The 19,337-nt window shown below is 41.5% G+C and overlaps 1 protein-coding gene across 1 annotated transcript in view; it reads right to left on the reverse strand.

The window, feature by feature from the left end:
• The window catches only part of LOC136521254 (achilleol B synthase-like), a 57,544-nt gene that overhangs the window by 20,488 nt on the left and 17,719 nt on the right, over positions 1–19,337 (reverse strand). Inside the window, exons 5-8 of the mRNA XM_066514955.1 lie at positions 18,759–18,843; positions 17,766–17,932; positions 16,094–16,282; positions 14,720–14,833 (exon numbers count right to left, since the gene is read on the reverse strand). Coding sequence (XP_066371052.1) covers positions 14,720–14,833; positions 16,094–16,282; positions 17,766–17,932; positions 18,759–18,843 — 555 coding nt within the window. The remainder of the gene's footprint in view (positions 1–14,719; positions 14,834–16,093; positions 16,283–17,765; positions 17,933–18,758; positions 18,844–19,337) is intronic.

The following is a 19,337-nucleotide window of genomic DNA, read 5'->3' on the forward strand; positions in this document are numbered from 1 at the left end:
ATGTATGTTTTTATGAACGAAGAAAATGGAACTAATTGGTGAAGTATATGTTTCCATAACCAATGATTTTTAGAAATGTTCCAAAACTAGACTTTTAGAGCATCTGCAAGTTTCTTTCTTAAACTCGTTCTCTAACTCATGATTTGGAGTCATTTGAATAAAAATTACTCTCTATATCTTTCCACCCTCCAACTTCTCTATATCATAACTCCAGAGCATCAACCCCACTCTCTATCTTTGACTAGTGAGAAATCCAGAATAGAAAATGACAATATTTGCATTGGAGATCAAATTAAAGAAGCAATTGGAGGGCATTCTTTTTACCAAAATGTCCATTCCAATCAATAAAGAAAGGTACCAAGAGGCTCTTGGAGTTGCTCTTAAGACTCAATTTTTTTAGATATGTTAGAGATGCTCTTACATTAAGTTCCAATTCCTCCTATTACATTTTGAAAGCATCTAGGCCCCTAGTTGGGTTTCGGTGATTAATGACAATACGTGATTACTGTGACTAACGTGTGTTTTGTAGAGACAATTAAGTTAGGTCACGGGAATGGAGATCGATTGGACTATCATGGTGGTCATGCCCCTACAATGAAAATCGTTTCGGTTTTCAAACGATGGACGACAAAGTTAAGGATGGACTAGTTCTAAGTGTCGATTGGAGTTGAAGTGACACTTAGAGTAGTTTAGGACTTTGTTTTTCCTTTGGCCGTACTATTAAGGGGGGTATGGACGGGTAGCTTGACCTAGGTGAGTCTAGTGGGTTAGGTGTGGTGCACACTTGCTAAAACTAGCGCTAGGTAGCTCCTAAAAAGCCCTTAGATCCATTAGAGCAAACTTCATTCACATATGATCGAGAGTTGAAAGTGAATGGAGGGTCAAATACTGACTAGACGCTGGTTCTGGTGTGACCGGACGCTGGCACAGAGTCTGGTCAGTTCATTTGACCAAGGTGATTCCGTCTGGTGCGACTGAACGCTGAAGAGGTGAGTGACCGGACGCTGGGTCCTAGCGTCCGGTCGACTCCAGTAAGGTTCCAGAGAGAGAAAATCGTGACCGGATGCGTCCAGTCACAACTTAAACACTAGAGTTCAGGGAGAACTGACCGGAGCATCCGGTCAACATGACCGGAGCGTCCGGTCACCCCGCAGAGGCACATAACAGTTCGTTTTTCAACCAAGGTTATAAATACTTCCTCCATTTATGTGAGGGGGTACTTTTGCTCATTCTAACAGCTGAAAAACACCTTTGAGAGTGCCAAGAAGAGCAAGGTCCTAGTGAGGTGATTGAGATTTGAGAATCCCAAAGAGAGCCCTCATTAGTGAGATCAAGAGTAGCAAAGTGTGCATCCACCCTTCTCATTAGGCTTGTCATGGTCAAGTGAGAGTCCGTGCTTGTTACTCTTGGTGATCGCCATCACCTAGACGGCTTGGTGGTGATTGGGAGCTTGGTGATCATCCGGCAGAGCTTGTGGATGATCCAACTCAAGTTGTGAGCGGTTGTGGGTGATTCACCACGACGGAGTGTCAAAGAATCAACCCATAAAGAGCACTTGATCCTTGCGTGGATCAAGGGGGAGCTACACCCTTGCGCGGGTGCTCCAACGAGGACTAGTGGGGAGTGGCGACTCTCCGATACCTCGGCAAAACATCGCCACGTTCCTCCTTCTCTCTTTACTTTGAGCATTTACTTTGAGCAATTCAGTTCTTGTCATTTACATTCATAGAATTGCCATGCTAGAGTAGGATTGGAACATAGGTTGCTAAACTTTTGTGCGATAGATCAATAGAAACACTTTCTAGGCACAAGGGGTTAATTGGGCTAACCGTAGGACTTAATTATTGTAAAGAAATTTAGAATTAGCCCAATTCACCCCCCTCTTGGGCATCTTGATCCTTTCAATTGGTATCGGAGCCTCGTGTTCACGTATTTAGGCTTAACCGCCTAGTGAAAGATGTCTCACGGGGATGGACCTCCTCCTATCTTTGAGGGGGATGATTTTCCATATTGGAAAATCCGCATGGAGGCGTATCTAGAAGCTCTAGATGTTGGAATACTTAGAGCCACCTCACAAGGCTTCCCAAAACCTCGAGATGCTACACGCCTACAAGCAATGAGGTGAATTACGAAAAATGGAATGCAAAGGCTCGAAACACCATCTTTAGAGGCCTTTGCAAAGATGTGTTCAACCGGGTGAGGAACCACAAAGACGCCCATGCACTATGGTCAGACATTTGTGCACTCCATGAGGGAACAAAGAGTGAGCGTGAGGAACGCTATCATCTTGTCATGAAAAAGCTTAACTCTTTTGAGATGCTTCCTAAAGAATGTGCTAATGAAATGTACTCATGCTTGAATGTTCTTGTAGAGGAAGTCAATGGGCTTGGACTCACTCAAATGCAACCATCCGATGTTGTAAGAAAGATCTTGAGTGTCCTTCCCATTGACAAATATGGGTATATTGTGACCGTGCTTTATCAAGGTGATCTTTCCACCGCTACACCGACACAAATCTTGGGAAAGATCAATGCTCATGAGATGTACATGCACATCACACCTCAAGATGGCTCGTCCTCTAACAAGAAGAAAGACAAAGACTTGGCTTTCAAGGCTAGCCAAGAGAAGGGCAAAGCGAGACTTGAATATGAGAGCTCAAGTGATGATGAAGTTGATGATGCAAGCCTTGCTCTCATGGTGAAAAGAACCGCCAAGATGCTAAAGAAGCTCAACAAGAGTGGCATCAAGTTCAATGGCAAGAAGAAAAAGTTCTTCACAAGCTCTAGAAGGAAGCCAATCTCAGAGATGGATTGCTACAATTGTGGAGAACTTGGTCATCTAGCACATCAATGCACAAAGCCTAAGAAAGACAAGTACAAGAATAAGTACAAGGGCAAGAAAGATGACTCAAGCAATGAAGAAGAAGATGAGAAGAAGAAAAACAATCCATACAAGAAGAGAGATGGCAAGAAGAAGGACTTCTACAAAAAGAAGAAAAGTGGAAAGGCATACATCGTCGGTGATTGGCTCATGGACATTGATTCATCAAGTTGCTCATCCAATGATGATAGTGATAATGAGAAGGTGGCCGCCATTGTGATTGACTCCTCATCATCTTCACCAACACCACTGGTATCATCCTCTACACACCTATGCCTTATGGCCAAGGGTGAACGAAAGGTATCAAATGATGATGATAGTAGTAGTGATGATCATGCTAACAATGATGATTGTGATAGTGATAGTGATGATGATGAATTTGAATCACCTTCATATGATGAACTTGTCAAATTGCTAAACAAATATACTAGGATCATTAGAAAGACTAGAGCTAAGAATGACAAGCTAGAAGCTAAGAATGATTCTCTTTTAGCAAAATGTGATATAGTCAAAAAGGCTAGTGTTGAGCTTAGAGAAGCAAATGATGCTATATCATCCAAACTCAAGGAGCTCAAATCTTCTAAGAAAGAGCTTAAAGATAAACATGATAAACTTGAGAGGATACACAATGAGCTCATCACTAGCCACAACAAGCTAAAAGAAGAATATACTACTCTTAAGATTAATCATGATAATCTTGTCATTGCTTAAGAATTTCTATCCAATGAGCCACATGATGCTACTAACAATGTTGTTAAGATTGATATAGCTACATCATGTGATGATTTGATCATTGAGAGCATTGAGCAAAGTTCTAGTAGCAAGGGCAAGCAAATAGTTAAGGCCAATGATTATGATGAGTTTGTCAAGCTCAGGAATGGCAATGAAAAGCTCAAGAAAGATCTTGAAGAGATCAAAAGCCACAACACTATTGTGCTAGAAACTCTTGATCATGATGGTGATTTAATTCTTGAGAATGAGAAGCTCAAAGAAGAGAACAAGAAGCTCAAGGAAGAGAAAAATAATGATGCTCTTAAGGAAGAGAACAAGAAGCTCAAGTTGGAGAAAGAGCATCTCAAGATTGGTTTGAGCAAGTTCACAAGAGGCAAGCATCTTCAAAGTGAGCTACTAATGAACACCATCATGAAGATGGATAGAAGTAGCATTGGGTACTTGGCAAACCAAGAGAAGAAGGCTCAAGCTCAACAACAACACAAGTCAAAGCCAAAGCCAAAGAGATGTTTTGAGTGTGGACAAGAAGGCCACTTTGCCCATGAGTGCCAAACTCCACCACCACAGCCCTTGCCCAAGCATTCTAGACCTTTTGCCTTCAATGCTCATTACATGCTTAGAAAGGATTCTAGTGGGAAGATGAAAGTCATGTTCTTAGGACCTCCCAAAAAGAATAGGCCTAAGAAAATTTTGGTAGCAAAGTCACTTGTTGAGAAGGTGAAGGACCCTCAACAAGTTTGGGTTCCTAAAGCTTGATCTCTTGTGTGTAGGTGAACTACAAGACCGGTGGAAAGTCATTGGGTTATTGAGAGTGGTTGCACACAACATATGACCGGTGATCCTCGTATGTTCACCTCTCTAGATCAAGAAGTAGATGGACAAGAAAGAATCACATTTGGAGATAACTCAAAGGGCAAAGTCAAAGGATTGTGCAAAGTGGCAATATCAAATGATCATTCAATCTCAAATGTGCTATATGTTGCTTCATTGAGCTTCAACTTGCTATCCATTGGACAATTATGTGATCTTGGCTTCCAATGCTTGTTTACCGAGAAGGAAGTTGTTGTATCTAAGAAGGATGATGATCAAGTGATATTCAAAGGATTTAGATACAATAACCCATATCTAGTAGACTTCACCTCCGAAGATGCTAATTTGAGGACTTGCCTATTCACCAAAAGAACACTTGGGTGGCTATGGCATAGAAGACTTGCTCATGTTGGGATGAGCTCACTCAAGAAGCTAATGAAGAATGATTTGGTGAGAGGATTGAAGGATGTAAAGTTTGAGAAGGACAAGCTTTGTAGTGCATGTCAAGCCGGCAAGCAAGTTGCAAATACTCATCCAACCAAAGCTTTCATATTAACCACAAGAGTGCTAGAACTCCTTCACATGGACTTATTTGGACCAACAACATACAAAAGTTTGGGAGGAAATCTTTATTGTCTTGTGATTGTTGATGACTATTCAAGATATACATGGGTATTCTTCCTTCATGACAAATCCAAAGTTGCATCATGCTTCAAGAAGTTTGCCAAGAGAGCACAAAATGAATTTGAAGTGAAGCTCAAAAAGATTAGAAGTGACAATGATAAAGAATTTGACAACACAAACATAGAAGGCTATTGTGATGAAGTTGGAATGAAGCATGAGGTCTCCGCAACATATACTCCTTAACAAAATGGTGTAGTTGAGAGAAAGAACCAGACATTGATCACTCTTGCAAGAACAATGCTAGATGAGTACAACACCCTGAAGCTCTATGGGCGGAAGCTATCAACACCGCATGCTATGCATCCAACCACCTATTCCTTCAAAAGTTCCTTGGCAAGACACCTTATGAGTTGCTCAATGGGAAGAAGCCGGGTGTCTCCTTCTTTAGGGTGTTTGGTTGCAAATGCTACATCTACAAGAAGCGACAACACCTAGGGAAGTTTCAAAGACGTTGTGATATTGGTTTTCTTGTTGGTTACTCATCAAAGTCCAAAGCATATAGAGTATTTAATCATGCCACCAGCTTGGTTGAAGAAACATATGATGTGGAATTTGATGAATCTAACGGCTCCCAAGGAGCACATGAGAATCTTGATAATGTAGGTGATGAACCATTGAGGGAGGCCATGAAGAACATTCCAATTGGAGACATCAAGCTTAAAGATGATAAAGATGATGTACAAGTGATTGATCCACCTTCTTTATCAAATGTGCCACAAGATGGTGAAAAAGATGGGAGAGTAGAAAATGAAGATACTCATGTCTTTCATGAGTAAATGGTGGTACAAGCACAAGATGTTGATGCTCCACAACCTCTTCCTCAAGTGGTCAATAGAAGAAACACACCTCTACTATAAGATCATCCACAAGATCTCATTATAGGGAGTGCATCAAAGGGAGTAATGACTCGCTCATAAAAACTTGCTTCATTTATTGCTCATCACTCTTTTGTCTCTTGCTTTGAGCCTACTAAGGTAGAAGAAGCTCTTCAAGATCTAGATTGGATAAATGCCATGCATGAAGAGTTGAACAACTTCACCCACAATGAAGTTTGGACTCTTGAAGAGCGGCCAAAAGGCGTAAGAGTCATTGGAACAAAGTGGGTGTTCTACAACAAGCAAGATGATCAAGGTGTTGTTGTGAGGAACAAGGCAAGACTAGTTGCAAAGGGGTTCTCTCAAGTTGAAGGCTTGGATTTTGGAGAGACATTTGCACCGGTTGCAAGACTAGAAGCCATTCGTATCCTCCTTGCATATGCATCACATCATGAAATAAAATTATATCAAATGGATGTAAAAAGTGCATTTTTAAATGACTTTATAAATGAACTAGTCTATGTTGATCAACCTCTTGGGTTTGAAGACCCTAGATATCCTAATCATGTTTATAGGTTGTCCAAGGCGTTATATGGGCTTAAGCAAGCCCCAAGAGCTTGGTATGAGCGCCTTCGGGACTTCCTCATTGAGAAGGGCTTCACCATTGAGAAGGTCGACACCACACTATTCACCAAGAAGCTTGATGGGCATATCTTCATTTGTCAAGTGTATGTTGATGATATCATCTTTGGATCATCAAATGAAGAATCTTGCGAAGAGTTTGGTGAATTGATGTCGAAAGAGTTTGAGATGTCAATGATTGGAGAGCTTACATTCTTTCTTGGTTTTCAAATCAAGCAAATAAGAGAAGGGATTTTCATCTCTCAAGAGAAATATACAAATGATCTTCTCAAGAGATTCAAGATGGATGAATGTAAGCCAATCAAGATACCAATGCCAACTAATGGATATCTCGACCTAGATGAGGGAGGTAACCCGGTTGATCAAACTCTCTACCGCTCTATGATTGGTAGCTTGTTATATTTGACCGCATCTAGGCCCGACATCATGTTTAGTGTGTGTATGTGTGCTAGATTTCAAGCTAATCCTAAGGAAACTCATTTAATTACCGTTAAAAGAATCCTTAGGTATCTTAAGCACACACCAAGCATTGGCCTTTGGTATCCCAAAGGAGCTATATTTCAATTAGTTGGCTATTCTGATTCGGATTATGTCGGTTGCAAAGTTGATAGAAAAAGCACATCTAGAGGGTACCATTTGCTTGGTAGATCACTTGTGTCTTGGTCCTCCAAGAAACAAAATAGTGTGGCCTTGTCCTCCGTCGAAGTAGAATACATTGCCGCGGGTGCTTGTTGTGCACAAATTCTTTATATGAAACAAACTTTGCTAGACTATGGTGTAGTTCTAGAAAAAGTACCTCTTTTGTGCGACAATGAAAGTGCGGTAAAACTTGCAAATAATCTGGTTCAACACTCTCGAACCAAGCACATAGATATCCGTCATCACTTTCTTAGAGACCATGTTGCAAAGAATGATATTTCACTAGAAGGTGTAAGGACCGAGGATCAATTGGCGGATATCTTCACTAAATCGCTAGATGAGGCAACTTTTTATTGATTGCAGAATGAGCTCAATGTGCTTGATTTTTGTAACTTCACTAAAAAATGAGCTTGTGTTGTCTCTTGCATTGCATTGTAATATACAACATGTTTAATTTTTGGTAATGCATATAGGGCTTGTCTAACATGGTTAAGATAACCGCCGTAAAGCGTGTGAAGAAGCTTAACCTTGGATCAAACTTGATAAGCAACTAGATTTACTTTCAAGTATTGCATTGCATATGCATGAATGTTGCTTTGTTGTTTATCTTCAATTGCCCTCTTATTGCCTATTTTCATAAAAAGAATTATAGCCTAAGGCAAAATACTTTGAAAAAATTGAGGGTTTGAGAGAGGTCACTCACATCAGTCCCAATTGGTGTTTATTTGGATCTTATTGAAGTTGGGACTTGATTGGGAATAGGCAACACGAAGACCTTTGAAGATTTGCTAGAAAAAGAGTGACCGGACGCTGCACCGGACTCTGAAGTCCAGCATCCGATCAGTTCACAGGAGGTGAACTGCTACTGAGAAGGAGTGACCGGACGCTGAAACAATGCTTTCCTAGCGTCCGGTCAGATGGCGATCCAGCGTCCGATCAAGCGAAGAAGACGAAGTTAGGATCGACCAGAATTTGGCTGCGTCTGGTTAGTGGTGATCGGGCGCGTCTGATCACGATTCCAGGGGTTTTGGACCTCTCTAGAATCGATCGGACGCTGGGTGGTAGTGTCCGGTTGCTGCCACCGGAGCGTCCAGTCTGTAGAAAACATATAGGATCCGGTTTCCTCTCTGTTTCCTTATATAATCCATCGGGGGACCCCATATAACCGCAGCGCCACGCCATGTTTAACCTAATCCGCCATGCCAACTTCGCCGTACCCGAGCCACCGCGCCGTGTGGCCTAGCTATGCCTCCACAACTCGTCGCGCCGCCCTGCTCCGGTGCTCGCACCGCCGTGACATCACCCCACGCCACCTGCCCACAACCGCACCACCACTCACCGCCGCGCCATGCCTTCCTATGCCCACACGCCACCAAGCTCCCACAGCAGCAGCGCCGCCTCACCAGCACCGCCCCCGTGCACCAGTGCCGTCGCCATGCTCTCTGCTCTCGTGCCCTAACGCCAGCGCCGCCTCAAGAACCTCGTCGGTGCCCTAGCCACTGCTCATCGAGCATCTTCACTGCAGTGCATCACCGATTCACGGCACATTGCCTCGCCAGAACCCTACCTTCGCAGTACCGACCCAGTGGTTCCCCGATTCGTTCCTTTTCTCATAGATTCACCAGTTTGTTAGGTAGCAAGCCCTCGTTTCCAATTTCATATCTAATTGCTTGCTTCATAGGGTTTCATATCTCTAGATATATCATAATTATTCATATATCCAATCTATTCTAACGTGCAACGAGTCAGTGTTTTTGAGGTCTCAGTGGCAGCTGTCAGTCAACTCGGGGCCAAGCTCGCGAGTACGGATCAAGGCCAAGCCTCAGAAGTGACAGTTGGCAGTTGATCTTTGTCAGCAGTAGTTATTCTTTTCAGATCCATCAGATGGATTATGTCAAGAATGTCGGAGGAGGTCCCGGTGATGAGGATCCAAGGCCCCCGCCTCACTAGCCTATAGATACAACTAGCGACGAAGAAGCGCAAGTACCCTGATGCAGATACAGCGAGAGCAGCCATAGTTGCAGAGGCCATAGAGCGCGCAGAGAGAGGAGGTGCTAGGAGTGGTGTTGTTATTGCAGATCAGCTCTCTCCATCTACGAGGGCTGCACTAGAGTAGGTTGAGCGCCATCATGGTGGTCCAGCTAGGACTGTCATGGTTGGAGGATGGCATATGGCTATTAATGAGAGTCAGCCTCCGGGGGAGTCACAGTAGCAGCCACAGCCAGTAGAGCAGACTCAGGAGGGAGAGCAGGCCAAGGAGACAGAGCAAGCACCTTAGCCACAGCTTTGCCGCTCTGGTCCGTGCTCCAGTCACACCGAGGTCAGAGATATAGCGGAGGGGTTCTTGTCCACTGCCTAGACCACAGGGTCCGCCTCTAGTGACTCACTTGGATTTGAGGGCCACCATAGCCAAGCAGGTGTAGCAGCTCAGATTTGTGGACTTTGAGCAGTGGTTCTCGCCGAGGAGAGATGACCGAGCTTTAGAGGGTTTCTATACACCACCGCAGGAAGATTTTTATAATGCATATCTTAATAGTGGGGCAGTATTCAGATCTCAGAGGGTGTGCAACATTGAGTCCATTGTAGCAGCAGCTGGAGAGCATATTCGCCCTTACCTAGCTTACCTGCCAGGGCTGATAGATTTACTTGGATGGATAGGCTTATATATTCCATCTTGGGTCCGCCAGTTCTATGCTACACTCTAGATTGACCCGCAGCACAGATTCAGTCACTTTGCTTTCAGAGGCAGAGATTATAGGCTGATGAGCTCTAGGGTCAGAGAGATACTCAGGCTTCAGGAGCAGCCAGTTCAGCTACATGAGGTTTGCTATGGACAGACAACGCCTCCTAGACACCCTCATGGTGGTATGGTGCCTCCTACAGATCTAATCCGCCATTGTTTCACAGAGCCTTTTGGAGAGGGGTCAAGCATGACACCCAGGGATCTCACTCCTACTACTAGAGTACTTGATGCTATTATGAGGAGGACACTGCTTCTGAGGATGGGGTATCACGATGGCTTGACTCGCATATAGTTATGGCTACTGAACTCTCTAATGCAGCAAATAGTGTTTGACATTTGGGATCTCCTTCTATCAGAGATGGAGGATACTATTGTAGAGGGGTTCAGGGGTCATAGGCAGCTGCCATATGCTCACTAGATTACATTCCTGATCCACAGGGTAGTTACTATGAGGCCACCTGAGATGCTGGCAGAGTATAGTGATGCTACTACAGAGTTCCCTGCATACAACATGACTCAGATGATCCGACATAGTGCAGTGAGGACACCCAGCTAGCCATGCCATCGTCCAGAGGTGCCAGAGACTGTAGCCTAGTAGGATGAGACCATCAGGGGCATAGCAGCTATAGAGGAGGAGCAGCTTGATGCTCAGCAGGAGGGGATGGTCGAGAGCGACCCCAGCAACAGCTCAGATGATGACTACCAGGAGATCCCTCAGATGCCTCCTCGACGACATGACCATGAAGCTGGTAGTTCTAGTTCAGCTCTACCTGCATTGTAGACAGACCCCGCTCTACTTGCCATACTTGAGCAGATGAGGCAGGATCAGACTTGACAGGCTCAGGAGACCGCCACTACTTTTGCACAGTTTCAGACTCGGTAGGACGAGTTCCAGCGATAGCAGCAGGCGATTCCAACAGCAGCAGCAGCAATAGGCCATGCATTAGCAATAGCTTCTCATGCAGCAGCAACTACTTGGGTTTATGCAGCATGTTGTGACAGCTATTGGGGCTCCACTACCACAGCCTTCACCCCAGCTTGGTCAGCCTGCCGCCACTTCTATGACTCTAGTTTTATAGCCTAGTGGGCTTCAGAGTTAGGGACAACCACCAGCGTAGTTTGCTTCACCTACAGAGTAGGTGTCCTAATGGTTTGCCTTGCCAGTGCTAGCCCCACAGTTCACACCTCTTCAGATGGGCTTCACACCACTTAGACTTCCTCGCTGCTAGTGCCAGATACCTCAGTCTCTAGGAGCCTTGGAGCGACTTTCAGTGAGTTGATAGGGCAGCCTGCTCCGCCATATTTACATGTCCTAGGTCCTTCTATAGTTGCACCTATTACCGAGACTATAGAGATGCTCCCTTCTTCTATTGCATCATTAGAGCCGCCTGCTTTAGTGATACCTGCACAGTCTACATCCGCTCCAGTCCCTGATCCAACCCAAACTGCTTCAGCATCGCTTCTAGCTACAGAGGGTCAGACTGTTCAGAGCTCAGGATCAAATGATGATGGCACACAGTTCTAGCTCGCTCTTCGCACCTCTGTGCCCTACTCGTCCGCTGCAGCCCCACCGACCGATGCTTAGGTTTTGGTGTTTGACGCCAAAGGGGGAGAGGGATCGAGTATGTTAGCCTTAGGGGGAGCGATACATTTAGGGGGAGTCTATCTATTAGCTTATCTATTACATTTGGTTTTTATGTGTGATACACTATTATGCATTCGTGTGTTTACTTTCATGCATTAAACTATATTTATGTGATAGTGATATCTACGTGATTGTGATATGTGACATGTGTGCTCTCTACTTTGAATTATTTATATGTCATATCACTTGTGTTATGCTCTATGTGACATATGTGCTCTCTACTTTGAATTATTTATATGTCATATCACTTGTGTTATGCTCATTTGTTTTGCTTCCACGTTTTACTCTGATGCAAATGAGCTTTATTACTTGTACTCATGCTTATTTCATATCTTTGGAGTATATTATGTTGGCTTGGGTCATATAAGCTTGCCTAACTCTTTTGTTCTTATTGACAAAAGCTTATATGATCCAAGCATGTTAAAAACCTCATCTCTTTCACATACTCGAGGTGGTATTGTCATCAATCACCAAAAAGGGGGAGATTGAAAGCATCTAGGCCCCTAGTCGGGTTTTGGTGATTAATGACAATACGTGATTACTGTGACTAACATATGTTTTGTAGAGGCAATTAAGTTAGGTCACGGTAATAGAGATCGATTGGGCTATCATGGTGGTCATGCCCCTACGATGAAAATCATTTTAGTTTTCAAAGGATGGACGACAAGGTTAAGGATAGACTTGTTCTAAGTGTCGATTGGAGTTGAAGTGACACTTAGAGTAGTTTATGACTTTGTTTTTCCTTTGGCCATACTATTAAGGGGAGTATGGACGGGTAGCTTGACCTAGGTGAGTCTAGTGGGTTAGGTGTGGTGCACACTTGCTAAAACTAGCGCTAGGTAGCTCCTAAAAAGCTCTTAGATCCATTAGAGCAAACTTCATTCACATATGATCGAGAGTTGAAAGTGAATGGAGGGTCAAATACTGACTAGACGCTGGTTCTGGTGTGACCGGACGCTGGCACAGAGTCTGGTCAGTTCATTTGACCAAGGTGATTCCGTCTGGTGCGACTGAACGCTGAAGAGGTGAGTGACCGGACGCTGGGTCCTAGCGTCCGGTCGACTCCAGTAAGGTTCCAGAGAGAGAAAATCGTGACCGGATGCGTCCAGTCACAACTTAAACACTAGAGTTCAGGGAGAACTGACCAGAGCATCCAGTCAACATGACCGGAGCGTCCGGTCACCCCGCAGAGGCACATAACAGTTCGTTTTTCAACCAAGGTTATAAATACTTCCTCCATTTATGTGAGGGGGTACTTTTGCTCATTCTAATAGCTGAAAACACCTTTGAGAGTGCCAAGAAGAGCAAGGTCCTAGTGAGGTGATTGAGATTTGAGAATCCCAAAGAGAGCCCTCATTAGTGAGATCAAGAGTAGCAAAGTGTGCGTCCACCCTTCTCATTAGGCTTGTCATGGTCAAGTGAGAGTCCGTGCTTGTTACTCTTGGTGATCGCCATCACCTAGACGGCTTGGTGGTGATTGGGAGCTTGGTGATCATCCGACAGAGCTTGTGGATGATCCAACTCAAGTTGTGAGCGGTTGTGGGTGATTCACCACGACGGAGTGTCAAAGAATCAACCCATAAAGAGCACTTGATCCTTGCGTGGATCAAGGGGGAGCTACACCCTTGCGCGGGTGCTCCAACGAGGACTAGTGGGGAGTGGCGACTCTCCGATACCTCGGCAAAACATCGCCACGTTTCTCCTTCTCTCTTTACTTTGAGCATTTACTTTGAGCAATTCAGTTCTTGTCATTTACATTCATAGAATTGCCATGCTAGAGTAGGATTGGAACATAGGTTGCTAAACTTTTGTGCGATAGATCAATAGAAACAATTTCTAGGCACAAGGAGTTAATTGGGCTAACCGTATGACTTAATTATTGCAAAGAAATTTAGAATTAGCCCAATTCACCCCCCCTCTTGGGCATCTTGATCCTTTCACATTTGATTGTTCGACTCTCAATAACTCAGTAAAGAAACATTTTATACTTATTTTTGCTTCTCTTGTCCATTTTTGCTCATATTTGAAAGCTCACTAGTCAAACGGTTATTTGTTCCGCATGTTTAAGTTTTGTTACACTTGAAACATTTGTCATTTGTTCGTTCAAAAACTATAACGGTGGTTATTTCAATTCTCAAACCATGCTTTTGGCTCAATTTCGTCCATCAACTATTAAAATAGATGGTTCAGTCCTGAAACCTTTTCTTTTAGGCTCATACTTGCTACTCATCCTATGTGGCACGCCATGTTATGATGCCCCGTCATGATCAACATCACCACCGCAAGCAGGGGAGGCTAGGATAGGCATGCTTGACATAGCTGGCCGGTTCGATGATTAGTTTAGATGGTGTAGTGTTGTGGTAGAGGAGGCCTTTGAGCTACAACGCTTTTGGGATTTTCTTAAGAAAGGTAAACGTGGTGGTGCCACATATATATATATAGGATGAGAAATGGTGCTGGAGTTACTGAGGCACGAAAAGCATAACAAGCCACATAGGATGAGGAGTGGTGATTAGACCAAAAGAAAAGTTCAAGGGTTGAACGACCACTTCAATAGTTTATAGATGAAATTGAGCCGAAAAGTAAATTTGAGAAGTGAATTAGCCACTTTGATATTCAAGGAGGAAATTAAGCCTAAAAGTAAACTCTGACAACCGAAATGGCCATTTTGGTATTTGAGGGGTAAAATTGAGCACAAGTAATAGTTTAGGGACAAAATGGCTATTCTGCTATATCATTTCACTAAGAAGCCGTAGTAGTGCAATTGGCAAATAGTCTCCAAGTGAGGAGCCAGCTGCCTTTAGGGTAAGAAGCCGTAATATAGATTTTCTGTATTTACTAACAAAAGCTGTAATATTGATTCACAAAAGGGAAAACAAAACAACTGCATGACTAAAAACCTATGTCAAATCAAAATTCTTACTTAATAAGACTTCATGGCACACCGTGTTTAAACCAGATGTGTGATGTTTTTAACACAAAAAATGTATATGTGTTTCAAAATGGCCTTTGTGTCCAGTTCAATTTTAAAATGCTTATTTACTGTCAGTCAAGTGCTAGTAATTGCAAATACTTGAAATATATAGTGCAAGAAGGGGTAAAGATAGCAGGAGTAGGGCAGAATTGTACTTTGGTCTTCATGCCATCTTCAGCAATCCACAGGTAATCATGTATCCTTGAAAGATGTCGTTTGAGTACATCTGAAGTGGGATTTTCCACCCAACAACAAATCATGTTCAATGCCTGATTGTCAATGTTTGTAGATATTTTAGTTCTAAGGTCCTATGATCAGGATGAACATATATAAAAACAGGAATATGCAACTAGTAAAGAGTAACATAATACAGAGGTGAAGCCCTATGCTTACTAATATTATGAAGATACGGACCATTAAAATAGACATGATTTTTTGTTTAAGTACATCTATTACGTTTTTGTCACCCCTTCCTATAAAAGGGTTAAATTGGGTGTGTTATATTTGTACACAAATGCCATTTGATAACAATTGGTGTGTGGCCTCTGCAATGGTTTTCATGCTTAATGTATTCTTGATGGAAAATCTAGGGTATACTTTGCACCTCTATATTCCTGTTATACTACATTGGCAAAACTCATACTCCCTCTCCACTTTTGAATATATGACACATTTAATTGATCCTTTCTTTTCATTCATTTGACTATTCATTTTTTCTATAAATACTTGCACAAATAGACAAACATGCAAGTCATGCTTAATTAATGTACGTTTGATGAAGAATCTAGGGGGGGGGGGGTACTGTTTTAACTACTGCAATACAAACTTGATACTATTAAATTTATAATCAAATGTACTATATGATAATGATAAGTTTATAATCATAAATAAAATAAAATAGATGGTCAAAATATAATTTATAAGATCATGCTATGTTAGATTACGCCTTATAAACTGGACTAGAGGGAATTGAACAAATGTTGTTGGTCAAATAAGTTTAGGCAAAAAGGTTCAATGGCTTCATATATATTTTAAAAAATAGAGCAAGGGAGTAGGTGGATACAATGCTAGTGCATTTTAGTACTGATGGGTCTCGGGTGGAAAATTAAGGCTAGATGGTTTCCTTCTGGTTTGCTAACAAGACATAGTCTACTCTTATGTCATGTGTCTCCTTGATTTAGTTCTATCGACTTGTATACCTACGTGATGTAATGATGGTATACTGTGAATATTGTCTCATGCATGTTTTTTTTCTGTAAATAGATTAATAAGTGATAGATGTATGTGATAGCCAAAGTATCTTGGGACTATCACAGGTACAGACATGAAATTCCAGTAAGGAATTTTAGTATGTTTCTACCATGGTCCATTAGCTAGGTGGATCCACAAGGTCGTCTCATCCATGCATATACCGGCACATTCATGATTTCATCGGCTCGTTCATGCATAAACGTTTATGAGTAGAACGGAAAATTAAATGCGTTACTTCGAGAGAGTATATGTGAGAGAAAATCAGAGAAGCAGGCAACCTTTGTAACAGGACATAAACCAATGTATTGAGTAGTTTCATCTTCATAGTGGATATGTTCCAATATGTGGTTCAAAGCTCTCTCTCTTAGCTTATTCATCGGCCAACTGTTCAACATTGGCTCCACAAACGTGTTCAAAAAATTTGAAATAGTTTTGTATATTGCTGAAGGTCTGTAGCGCATGTCCTCCTATGAAATGAAAAGCTAGATTAATATAAAGAAATAATGTCGTCAAATCACAAGCAAATTAAATGTTGGACGAATTCACCTACGGCAAAAGCAATGTGTGAGTGCATACATGCATTTTTAATCGGAAAGAAATGTGTTGAGTACGTGGGCATGAACAAGTAAAAAAAAAGTTAACACACACGATCGCGATACAAAATCTCCAAATCTTAGATGTGATAGTAATTTTAGGTAATGGTGTAACACATTTCTTATAACTATATTTTAGCAATATTTAATCTATGTGTAGTAGCAAGTATGTCCGTCAATTACAATAAAAGAAACACTACCAAAATGGTGTTCTTCTTGTGTTTTTAAGTAGTAATAATAACACTACTACCAATCAAAGCACATGAGAATCCTTACTAGAAAGCATTTGGTAGGGAAAAACTTATACTAAATATTGAATGCTAAACACTAGGAGAACACCACGTCACCAGGAGAAGTTTCATATTCTGGTTGTGAAAAATCTCTAGCATGCCCATAGCCAAATAGACCGACATGGCCCAAAACTATACATCGTTGTTAGACAATAATATTTATTTGTATATTTAAAACAGTAATATAAAAACTATAGAATTAAGCTCATAACTCAGTTTGGCAAACTATTCCTTTTTCCGTTCCCAATGGCTTAAATAAAAAGAAAAAAAAGCAACTTCACGAACCAGGCTGTATTAGGCCTAAACCCAGTAGAACACGTAAAACCTAGGCGTAGAGAGTGAATTTGCCGTGATGTAAGGGCCTTGCAGCAACTCATATAGTGGCTATTTGATCATGAACAAAAGGCTGTTAATTAAATGATAGTAGTAATAAAATAAAAGTGTTAGTGGAGTCCTGTCCACCTGTCGTTGGGTGGAAGGAACGATGTACGGAGGAAAAATGCTCCTGCTTTTGGTATTGGGTACGTAGACATAGAGATATTTCCTTGCAAGCTTGTTGTGTCATTATTAATTCTAGAACTTTGGAGCCCCAATTAAACAATCAAGTAATACTACCTTGTTTCAGATGGTGTTTGGAGCTATATATCAATTTGTTTTTGTATTGTGAAGTGAGAAATATCCTCTTTGACCAGAATTTATGTGTATATTTTTTGTGCTTAACTGGTCGATAAAGTTCCTCAAATTTGATGTTAGTGATGAAAGAATGATATACTGGCTCCTTTGCAAAATATAAGTGGTTTTAACTTTTCTAGGCATAGTTTTTTTATGTGTATCTAGACATAATATATACCTAGGAGTGTAGCAAAAGCTATATACCTAGAAGAAACAAAAAAAACGCCTTCTAATTTGTAATGGACGGAGTAAAATCTTTAAAACTTAGTACTAAATTCACAAAGGATTTATACATGGTCATTTGAGGTAGGATATGATCCATAGACGCTACAAAAGGATAAATGTCACATGGGCTTGCAATAATATTTATACAACTATGAAGGATAGTGGCTAACCTTGGCACAAGTATTACGAGCCTTATTCCAATCAATGTCATCATAAGGCAAATCATAAATTTCATTCCTCAGTGCTAATATAGTTGGTGTAATTGGACCAACAAATCTTTTAGCATAAAGAAAAGCTATTGACATGTAAGTAATCCTTGTGAAGCACCAGAACCGGCCTGTGAGGGAAGCACATTTCACATGAGATGCATTATATGAATGTAGATGCGCACCAAATACAACTATTGTGAGGGCATTTTATATGCTCCTTGTAATTTATTTACCACTAAATGATTGGTACGTAAACCTAATGAAGTAAATTTCATAAAACGACAACTTGCCCCTCTTATGTCACGGTTACATGCATGAGGCACTTCGATTACCTTCAAATGTCCTCTTAAGATGTCACTGTCTTGAAGATTGATGAGCTCCTTTTATGTTAGCAAGATGCAGGCATAAGCCTTATGATAGTCGTTTTGTTGGATTGTTTGCCTTGACCAATGCTATTTACTAAAAGACTTAGGCATACAAGGAACAACTTGATGAGGATGAAATTCAAGACTATGCAGATTGTGAAGTAACTACTAATACTAGACTCCTCAAGTCACTTAGGTGTTTTGAAAGATCATGCCTTCTCAAACTTTGTGGCAGGGACTTCTACTCTACGTTAGACTTTGTTTATTGTGGATGTTTGTGTTGTTTTGTGTTAATTCTTTCTGGATGGTTGGTAATATAGTTATCGTCCTTCCGTCACTTCTCTTGTTGTCCCTCTTGTTGTTGGATATATATGGCCTAGTATGGGTTTAATTTTCTCTTCATCTTTATCGATATAAAAAGAAACTTTGTTGACTGTCACCTCTTGGTGCGTTTTCCTGTGGACTAATTCCCGTTACTCTGAAGTTATCCCATCCTCATTGTTGATGTAGTATTTGAAATTCACAGTGTTTTCTTGTAAATAGTATAATCTTGACAATAATCAAAGGAACTAGCAGGAAGGATAAGTACCTGGATGAATTGGGAGAAACCGTGGGACCAACCAAAGTTCAGGAATCACTGGATCATTTCCAGACCAATCATATACGCCGATAACCTTCAGTTAAGTAGAAGAGTTGAGTTATATAAATGTAGCTGGTACATGCATCACCTATTAGAATGTTAATCATTAGAAATTCGATAAAATAACATATCACACCTCTAAAATTGATTTCTATATATACCTCCATTTTTTCCATGTGGTTGTGGCCTATCTTACAAACCAAATCTAAAATCAGTTTCTATGGGAAGTTTGTAAGGTCGCGCATCTCTAGAAATACGATTAGAAATGTGCATGTCTAGTAGTGGTCCATTAGGTGTTTATCTCTAGAAATATGAGCAGTTTTAGAGGACTACCTATGCATTGCACCTAATCAATTTTTGAAGGGTAGTTAGTAAGGTGGCCCATCTCTACAAATATTTACAGCGCGAAAGCTTTTTCCAAATGAAGTAGGATGAAGATAAACTTTATACTCAGAGTAAAATACAAAATTATTCCCTAAACTTGCCATTGGTATCATTTTGGTCCCCAATCATAGAAAATGTACTTTT

Source organism: Miscanthus floridulus, chromosome 18 (assembly GCF_019320115.1).
Source record: "Miscanthus floridulus cultivar M001 chromosome 18, ASM1932011v1, whole genome shotgun sequence".
NCBI classification, from domain to species: domain Eukaryota; kingdom Viridiplantae; phylum Streptophyta; class Magnoliopsida; order Poales; family Poaceae; genus Miscanthus; species Miscanthus floridulus.